The sequence below is a fragment of the Penaeus vannamei genome, chromosome 26 (assembly GCF_042767895.1).
Source record: "Penaeus vannamei isolate JL-2024 chromosome 26, ASM4276789v1, whole genome shotgun sequence".
Lineage (NCBI taxonomy): Eukaryota > Metazoa > Arthropoda > Malacostraca > Decapoda > Penaeidae > Penaeus > Penaeus vannamei.
The window spans coordinates 28,978,410-28,988,409 of NC_091574.1; the positions used below are offsets into that span (position 1 = coordinate 28,978,410).

A 10,000-nucleotide genomic window follows, 5' to 3' on the forward strand; every position below is an offset into this window, starting at 1 on the left:
TTTTTTTTTTTTTTTTTTTTTTGGAGTGACGTGATATAAGTAGGCAATAAGTTAAAGAGGCATTGAGGAAGACGAAAGGTGGCAAAGCGACAGGACCGGACAACATACCTGCAGAAATTTGGAAGTGTTTAGGCGACGAAGGAATTAATATGTTGTGGGATTTAATGCCGAAGATTTATGAAGAGGAAAATATTCCAATGAGGGGAGGGATAGTATCATTATACCTACCTATAAAGAAAAAGGAAATATCCAGCATTGTAGCAATTACAGGGGGATCAAATTAATGTCGCTTACCATGAAAATATGGAAGAATATAAATGAAAGTAGTATAAGGAAGGAAACCGTCACACACACACACACACACACACACACACACACACACACACACACACATATATATATATACATATACTATATATTCATATAGACACAAATATATATACATATATATATATATATATATATATATATATATATATATATATAGACATACATACATATATATATATATATATATATATATATATATATATATATATATATATATATATATATATATATATATATATTATACATACACACACACACACACACACACACACACACACACACACACACACACACATATATATATATATATATATATATATATATATATATATATATATATATATATATATATGAAAATTTAATGAAGTGAATATCCAAATTCTACTTCTATGTCTTGCACGAATGCTTGGTTATTGATCCAGTTATCTCTTATGAAGATTGTATAAACATAAACTACCTTTTTCAGCTAGGCTTAATCAAAGAACCATTTTCTATGTCATTAATAATAACAAAGAAAACGTCTGATACGTTAGGAATAACTATTGTATTCGGAGGTTACACGCCAAAGGGGATATTGGCGTTTCATCAATCATTTAAGCTTTCTCTATCATTAGTTAATTTGTGATATGTTTTATCATACTATGCTATACTTAATTCGAGGTAACATTCATTTAGCAGGTGATCAGAGTTTGATTATTGCAAATGAAACATACTCTAGGAAAGCTTTGGTGGTAACATGATATTTAACAAAGAAAATTTGACGTATAGTACAAAAGTACAATCAGACCCCAAGCGTCATCAGAGTAAAAAAGCCAGAAGTCCACACACAAAGAATGATAAATGTAATCCTTGAATATGGGAATTTCAATCACCAATTAAGGATCTAGGGATGTTAATGAATATATTAAAACTGTACAGACAAGACGCTAACACTGTTTTTCTATATATAAAAGAGAGAAAGAGAAAGAGAGAACTGATCAGCAGCATTTCACGTCTGAGCCTCGTGGAGGAAGCAAAGCGTCTGAGCGTTTAAGCGACAAAGACGCTCGACATTAAGCAAAATCTCCGAAAAAGAAAACCTGAGTATACCATTCTTGGGGTGATCGTTTTAAAATTTCAATATCAGTGGAGGAAAGGTATTCAAGTATGGTTGTAATTTCCAAATCCAAAAGCTTTCCAAAATGTTTAAATCCAAGATTTGCACTCCGCTGAGTCCTCCCCGGCGGTCACAGGGACCTCCGTCTTTCGAGTCTGTGCATGCCGGAGAGGACCTCTGTTAAGTCGTCCCTAGCGGGCACAGGGACCTGCGTCGAGTCCTCCCCATCGGGTACAGGGACCTGCGTCGAGTCCTCCCCGTCGGCCACAAGGACCTCCGTCGAGTCCTCCCCGTCGGCCACAGGGACCTGCGTCGAGTCCTCCCCGTCGGCCACAGGAAACTCCGTCGAGCCCTACTCGGCGGCCACAGGGACCTCCGTCGGGTCCTCCCCGTCGGCCACAGGGACCTCCATTGAGTCCTCCCCGTCGGCCACAGGGACCTGCGTCGAGTCCTCCCCGTCGGCCACAGGAAACTCCGTCGAGTCCTACTCGGCGGCCATAGGGACCTCCGTCGGGTCCTCCCCGTCGGCCACAGGGACCTGCGTCGAGTCCTCCCCGTCGGCCACAGGGACCTGCGTCGAGTCCTCCCCGTCGGCCGTCGAGTCCTGACCGTCGGCCACAGGGACCTCCGTCGAGTCCTGACCGTCGGCCACAGGGACCTCCGTCGAGTCCTGACCGTAGGCCACAGGGACCTGCGTCGAGTCCTCCCCGTCGGCCACAGGGACCTCCGTCGAGTCCTGACCGTCGGCCACAGGGACCTCCGTCGAGTCCTGACCGTCGGCCACAGGGACCTCCGTCGAGTCCTGACCGTCGGCCACAGGGACCTCCGTCGAGTCCTCCCCGTCGGCTACAGGGACCTCCGTCGAGTCCTCCCCGTCGGCCAGAGGGACCTCCGTCGAGTCCTGACCGTCGGCCACAGGGACCTCCGTCGAGTCCTGACCGTCGGCCACAGGGACCTCCGTCGAGTCCTCCCCGCCGGCCGTCGAGCCCTGACCGTCGGCCACAGGGACCTCCGTCGAGTCCTGACCGTCGGCCACAGGGACCTCCGTCGAGTCCTCCCCGCCGGCCGTCGAGTCCTGACCGTCGGCCACAGGGACCTCCGTCGAGTCCTGACCGTCGGCCACAGGGACCTCCGTCGAGTCCTCCCCGACGGCTGTCGAGTCCTGACCGTCGGCCACAGGGACCTCCGTCGAGTCCTCCCCGTCGGCCACAGGGACCTCCGTCGAGTCCTGACCGTCGGCCACAGGGACCTGCGTCGAGTCCTCCCCGCCGGCCGTCAAGTCCTGACCGTCGGCCACAGGGACCTCCGTCGAGTCCTGACCGTCGGCCACAGGGACCTCCGTCGAGTCCTCCCCGACGGCCGTCGAGTCCTGACCGTCGGCCACAGGGACCTCCGTCGAGTCCTCCCCGACGGCCGTCGAGTCCTGACCGTCGGCCACAGGGACCTGCGTCGAGTCCTCCCCGACGGCCGTCGAGTCCTGACCGTCGGCCACAGGGACCTCCGTCGAGTCCTGACCGTCGGCCACAGGGACCTCCGTCGAGTCCTCCCCGCCGGCCGTCGAGTCCTGACCGTCGGCCACAGGGACCTGCGTCGAGTCCTCCCCGACGGCCGTCGAGTCCTGACCGTCGGCCACAGGGACCTCCGTCGAGTCCTCCCCGCCGGCCGTCGAGTCCTGACCGTCGGCCACAGGGACGTGCGTCGAGTCCTCCCCGCCGGCCGTCGAGCCCTGACCGTCGGCCACAGGGACCTCCGTCGAGTCCTGACCGTCGGCCACAGGGACCTCCGTCGAGTCCTCCCCGCCGGCCGTCGAGTCCTGACCGTCGGCCACAGGGACGTGCGTCGAGTCCTCCCCGCCGGCCGTCGAGCCCTGACCGTCGGCCACAGGGACCTCCGTCGAGTCCTGACCGTCGGCCACAGGGACCTCCGTCGAGTCCTCCCCGTCGGCCGTCGAGTCCTGACCGTCGGCCACAGGGACCTCCGTCGAGTCCTCCCCGCCGGCCGTCGAGTCCTGACCGTCGGCCACAGGGACGTGCGTCGAGTCCTCCCCGCCGGCCGTCGAGCCCTGACCGTCGGCCACAGGGACCTCCGTCGAGTCCTGACCGTCGGCCACAGGGACCTCCGTCGAGTCCTGACCGTCGGCCACAGGGACCTCCGTCGAGTCCTCCCCGTCGGCCGTCGAGTCCTGACCGTCGGCCACAGGGACCTCCGTCGAGTCCTGACCGTCGGCCACAGGGACCTCCGTCGAGTCCTCCCCGCCGGCCGTCGAGTCCTGACCGTCGGCCACAGGGACCTCCGTCGAGTCCTGACCGTCGGCCACAGGGACCTCCGTCGAGTCCTGACCGTCGGCCAAAGGGACTTCCGTCGAGTCCTGACCGTCGGCCACAGGGACCTGCGTCGAGTCCTCCCCGTCGGCCACAGGGACCTCCGTCGAGTCCTGACCGTCGGCCACAGGGACCTCCGTCGAGTCTTGACCGTCGGCCACAGGGACCTCCGTCGAGTCCTCCCCGCCGGCCGTCGAGTCCTGACCGTCGGCCACAGGGACCTCCGTCGAGTCCTGACCGTCGGCCACAGGGACCTCCGTCGAGTCCTCCCCGCCGGCCGTCGAGTCCTGACCGTCGGCCACAGGGACCTGCGTCGAGTCCTCCCCGCCGGCCGTCGAGTCCTGACCGTCGGCCACAGGGACCTCCGTCGAGTCCTGACCGTCGGCCACAGGGACCTCCGTCGAGCCCTGACCGTCGGCCACAGGGACCTCCGTCGAGTCCTCCCCGTCGGCCGTCGAGTCCTGACCGTCGGCCACAGGGACCTCCGTCGAGTCCTCCCCGCCGGCCGTCGAGTCCTGACCGTCGGCCACAGGGACCTGCGTCGAGTCCTCCCCGTCGGCCGTCGAGTCCTGACCGTCGGCCACAGGGACCTCCGTCGAGTCCTGACCGTCGGCCACAGGGACCTCCGTCGAGCCCTGACCGTCGGCCACAGGGACCTCCGTCGAGTCCTCCCCGTCGGCCGTCGAGTCCTGACCGTCGGCCACAGGGACCTCCGTCGAGTCCTCCCCGCCGGCCGTCGAGTCCTGACCGTCGGCCACAGGGACCTCCGTCGAGTCCTGACCGTCGGCCACAGGGACCTCCGTCGAGTCCTGACCGTCGGCCACAGGGACCTCCGTCGAGTCCTGACCGTCGGCCACAGGGACCTGCGTCGAGTCCTCCCCGTTGGCCACAGGGACCTGCGTCGAGTCCTCCCCGTCGGCCACAGGGACCTGCGTCGAGTCCTCCCCGTCGGCCACAGGGACCTCCGTCGAGCCCTGACCGTCGGCCACAGGGACCTCCGTCGAGTCCTCCCCGTCGGCCGTCGAGTCCTGACCGTCGGCCACAGGGACCTCCGTCGAGTCCTGACCGTCGGCCACAGGGACCTCCGTCGAGTCCTGACCGTCGGCCACAGGGACCTCCGTCGAGTCCTGACCGTCGGCCACAGGGACCTCCGTCGAGTCCTCCCCGTCGGCCGTCGAGTCCTGACCGTCGGCCACAGGGACCTCCGTCGAGTCCTCCCCGCCGGCCGTCGAGTCCTGACCGTCGGCCACAGGGACCTGCGTCGAGTCCTCCCCGCCGGCCGTCGAGTCCTGACCGTCGGCCACAGGGACCTCCGTCGAGTCCTGACCGTCGGCCACAGGGACCTCCGTCGAGTCCTCCCCGCCGGCCGTCGAGTCCTGACCGTCGGCCACAGGGACCTCCGTCAAGTCCTGACCGTCGGCCACAGGGACCTCCGTTGAGTCCTGACCGTCGGCCAAAGGGACTTCCGTCGAGTCCTGACCGTCGGCCACAGGGACCTCCGTCGAGTCCTCCCCGCCGGCCGTCGAGTCCTGACCGTCGGCCACAGGGACCTCCGTCGAGTCCTGACCGTCGGCCACAGGGACCTCCGTCGAGTCCTCCCCGTCGGCCGTCGAGTCCTGACCGTCGGCCACAGGGACCTCCGTCGAGTCCTGACCGTCGGCCACAGGGACCTCCGTCGAGTCCTCCCCGCCGGCCGTCGAGTCCTGACCGTCGGCCACAGGGACCTCCGTCGAGTCCTGACCGTCGGCCACAGGGACCTCCGTCGAGTCCTCCCCGTCGGCCGTCGAGTCCTGACCGTCGGCCACAGGGACCTCCGTCGAGTCCTCCCCGCCGGCCGTCGAGTCCTGACCGTCGGCCACAGGGACCTCCGTCGAGTCCTCCCCGTCGGCCGTCGAGTCCTGACCGTCGGCCACAGGGACCTCCGTCGAGTCCTCCCCGCCGGCCGTCGAGTCCTGACCGTCGGCCACAGGGACCTGCGTCGAGTCCTCCCCGCCGGCCGTCGAGTCCTGACCGTCGGCCACAGGGACCTCCGTCGAGTCCTGACCGTCGGCCACAGGGACCTCCGTCGAGTCCTCCCCGCCGGCCGTCGAGTCCTCCCCGCCGGCCGTCGAGTCCTGACCGTCGGCCACAGGGACCTCCGTCGAGTCCTGACCGTCGGCCACAGGGACCTCCGTCGAGTCCTCCCCGTCGGCCGTCGAGTCCTGACCGTCGGCCACAGGGACCTCCGTCGAGTCCTCCCCGACGGCCGTCGAGTCCTGACCGTCGGCCACAGGGACCTCCGTCGAGTCCTCCCCGCCGGCCGTCGAGTCCTGACCGTCGGCCACAGGGACCTCCGTCGAGTCCTTCCCGACGGCCGTCGAGTCCTCCCGAGTCCTCCCCGCCGGCCGTCGAGTCCTGACCGTCGGCCACAGGGACCTGCGTCGAGTCCTCCCCGCCGGCCGTCGAGTCCTGACCGTCGGCCACAGGGACCTCCGTCGAGTCCTGACCGTCGGCCACAGGGACCTGCGTCGAGTCCTCCCCGTCGGCCACAGGGACCTCCGTCGAGTCCTGACCGTCGGCCACAGGGACCTCCGTCGAGTCCTCCCCGCCGGCCGTCGAGTCCTGACCGTCGGCCACAGGGACCTCCGTCGAGTCCTGACCGTCGGCCACAGAGACCTCCGTCGAGTCCTGACCGTCGGCCACAGGGACCTCCGTCGAGTCCTGACCGTCGGCCACAGGGACCTCCGTCGAGTCCTGACCTTCGGCCACAGGGACCTCCGTCGAGTCCTGACCGTCGGCCACAGGGACCTCCGTCGAGTCCTCCCCGACGGCTGTCGAGTCCTGACCGTCGGCCACAGGGACCTCCGTCGAGTCCTGACCGTCGGCCACAGGGACCTCCGTCGAGTCCTCCCCGTCGGCCGTCGAGTCCTGACCGTCGGCCACAGGGACCTCCGTCGAGTCCTCCCCGCCGGCCGTCGAGTCCTGACCGTCGGCCACAGGGACCTGCGTCGAGTCCTCCCCGCCGGCCGTCGAGTCCTGACCGTCGGCCACAGGGACCTCCGTCGAGTCCTCCCCGCCGGCCGTCGAGTCCTGACCGTCGGCCACAGGGACCTCCGTCGAGTCCTGACCGTCGGCCACAGGGACCTCCGTCGAGTCCTGACCGTCGGCCACAGGGACCTCCGTGTGTGTGTGTGTTTGAGTATGTGCAGATGAATGTGTGTGTGTGCATATATTGTAAGGTTCACATCTAACTTATGGCCAGGTGTCATATGTGAAGGAGGAGCCTGTGAGGCAGGAGGGGCTTAGGGACCAGGTAGAAAGGAACAAAGGGGGTCCTGTTCACTCCTCGAAAAAAAAAGAAAAAAAAAAATGGAAATTAATAGAAAGCAATTGGCAAACTTCCAGGTTATGTGGAAATAGGTCAACTATTGCTTCCACATATGCTATTAAATGGGCAGTGTTTGAAAATAATAGAGTCCTTTTCGTACATATACCATAAAAAAAAGAAAGGGGATGGCGAGGTACAAGCAGGTACAGACGAAGAGGAAGAAGCAGAAGCAGAGGCAGTAGCAGTAGGAATAGAAGTAAGGGTAGTACGAAAATAACGAGGTAAAACACAGGTAATATAGGTAAAAGTAGCAGGAAAAAGTAAAAACAGGAATAAAACAGCTCAAAAATACGAAGGCAAGGAAGTAATAGTTAAAAGCACTACTAAAACTTAACTCTTCCCGAAATAGAATAAAAACAGAAATAAAAAGCGAAACCAGGTAAGTAGTAGTTAAAAACAGTACTAAAATGTAACTGAAATCGTAAAAGAAAAGATTCAGTAAGAGATGAAAGACTAAAAACAAGTAAAAACAATAAAGCAGTAAAAGCAGAGGTGAAAGACGTAAAACACAGATAAAGGACACGCAAAATCAGTAAAATACAATGAAATAATGGGCTTTGGATTAAACAACATACAACTCATTGAAACCTTCATTAAAGAGATAAATGAAATCAAATGAACTTAGCAGTGCATGGAATACTTCCTTGAAGAGGCTTAGCAATAAAAAAAAAAAAAAAACATGTAAATCGTGACAACATGACAGCTACTGAATACTGTGGTAAATTTGGAGGATATAGAATTTCAGTCAACAAACATGAAATGCAACTAAAATGGAAGAACAACATGCAAACTAATCAGGGAAATCAAATTTATAGCGCGGAAAGGCACAATTACGTCATAATATTAAAATAAAGGTGCCGAAACATGTCGCTCGCCGACTAAATCCCATTCTTCGCTTATCGCCTAAGTCAATGTAAACAAACCATGTAACTCAGAAGATGGCGCTCAAGAATGTAGTGCGTGTGCTACTGCAATACTGTTACACTTAGAAAACGTAATATTTAACCAATGCCTCATAGATTAATACACACAACGTCCAGCATAAATATAACCTAGGCAAGTAACAGGAATGGGCTGATACAGCCTTTGATGTTCAGCAGAGAAGAGGATAATCCAAACGACACAGAATTTGTTGACACAGTTTATTGTCATGGAGCGCAGGTTGTCATAGACTCGTGACGTCACAAAAACAAATCGTTTCCAGAATAAATTACAATAAAATCCAATTCTATCAGAATACATGTTAAAACATAACAAAATGAAATATACACAGAAAAAAAAACTAAAACACCAAAAGAATACAAAATAAGGAAAAAATATACGTACATCAATGAAAATAAAAATAAAACACAGGACAAGAAAGACTCCAATAATAAGGAGAAGGAGCGAGACAGAGAGAAAGAGAGAGACAGAGAAAAAGATAGAGAGGATAGAAGGAAAAGATACAAAACGATAAAATAAGTAATACAAATTCATAATAGGAAAAAAAATGACCTGGCAGAAGAAGGTCGTGTCATGTCACTGACATCATAAGATTGAAATTATTTTGTCCTAAATATAAGATTAAGACGGGATATAAATGAGACGTCGTTGATGCTCATAATACACTATTGTATTATAACTGGACAACTAAGTTATCTTTATATATGCATATACACATGGATTGATTCAAGGAATACAATATTTATATATTTATATTTCAGGACATTATCATATCGGAGACAGAAACTAACATTTCATGGTCCGGCAAAGGGAAAAAATATGAGTGAAATTCCAAATATATCCTAGTTTAGGAACCCATTCTAGCTGTCTTTTAGGCAGGCATTTCCGATTGCTCGTATACTGTGTGTTACATATGGCTGAGGAGCCGAGCGCCGTCTAGGGCTGGTCGACGGAGGCGCCGCGGCGGAGGCGGGCGAAGTCCTCGAACTCCAGGTCCTCGCCGCCCGTGTAGGTGGTGTCAGAAGGAGCCTTGGTTGAGCCACCTGCACGCACATAGGCAGCATTAAGATTTTTTTAAAATGTCAGACGTACATTAGGAATATATAACATCAGCTGTAGGATAGCATTTCTTGGGAAATATGTGAATTAAAAAGGGAAATCTGCATTAGCTCCGGAATTCTGGTATAATGGGATCTTAGTATTAGAAGGGGAGAGCGAGGGCGTGGCCTACTCACCAGACACGGGGTGCATGAGCTTGAAGGGCAGGTCGGCAGTCAGGTCGCCGCCGATAGCACCGCAGTTGAGCTTGACGCGCATGGAGTAGGACACGATGATACCGCAGGCGTCGTTGACGTTCCTGCCGGCGGCCACGACGGTGGAGGAGGCCAGGTTGGCGTCCGTGTCCTAGAGGACGATCGGTGGTTAAAGAGATTCGGTATTTATATCGGATCCCGTGGCTTTTTGCGTGCAACCGGTTGGGAAATGTCATGACTTTGGAAACGGGAAATATTGGAATACTCAGCAGACATATTTTTTACCTTCAGCTTGCCGTCGAGAGCAATGCCTGACTTGCTCTTGTTGGAGGAGGCAAGAGGCGTCATGTTGAAGTTCTTCTGGAGGTTGCAGCCTGGGGTGATGGGGCAGCCCTCCTTCGACTCCAGAGATGCCACCTACGGGAAGATGCAACAGGACTTTAATAACCAAGGGAATACAATAAGTACAGTTATACGTACTTAAATTTGTATATCAACTTCCTTCCACTTTGCGAAGGACTAAATGTGCATAAGCCCTGATTTCCTCGGAGCGAGCGCTTACTTCACGCGAGAACTGGTTGTTGGTCATGGTGATCTCGACGTGCTGGATGATGGAGCACTTGATGTTCTTGACGGTCTTCTTGCTGCCATTGTTGATGTTGATGGTAGCGTTGACCTGCTCGCCATGGTA

At 55.7% G+C, this 10,000-nt stretch overlaps 1 protein-coding gene across 1 annotated transcript in view; it reads right to left on the reverse strand.

Moving 5' to 3' along the window:
- Positions 1 to 8,241: 8,241 nt before the first annotated feature.
- The window catches only part of LOC113829525 (arrestin homolog), a 2,968-nt gene continuing 1,209 nt past the window's right edge, over positions 8,242 to 10,000 (reverse strand). Inside the window, exons 4-7 of the mRNA XM_027382709.2 lie at positions 9,872 to 10,000; positions 9,595 to 9,726; positions 9,292 to 9,460; positions 8,242 to 9,099 (exon numbers count right to left, since the gene is read on the reverse strand). The exon at positions 9,872 to 10,000 is cut by the window's right edge and continues 219 nt beyond it. Of these exons, the coding sequence (XP_027238510.2) occupies positions 8,993 to 9,099; positions 9,292 to 9,460; positions 9,595 to 9,726; positions 9,872 to 10,000 (537 nt within the window). The 3' untranslated portion in view covers positions 8,242 to 8,992. The remainder of the gene's footprint in view (positions 9,100 to 9,291; positions 9,461 to 9,594; positions 9,727 to 9,871) is intronic.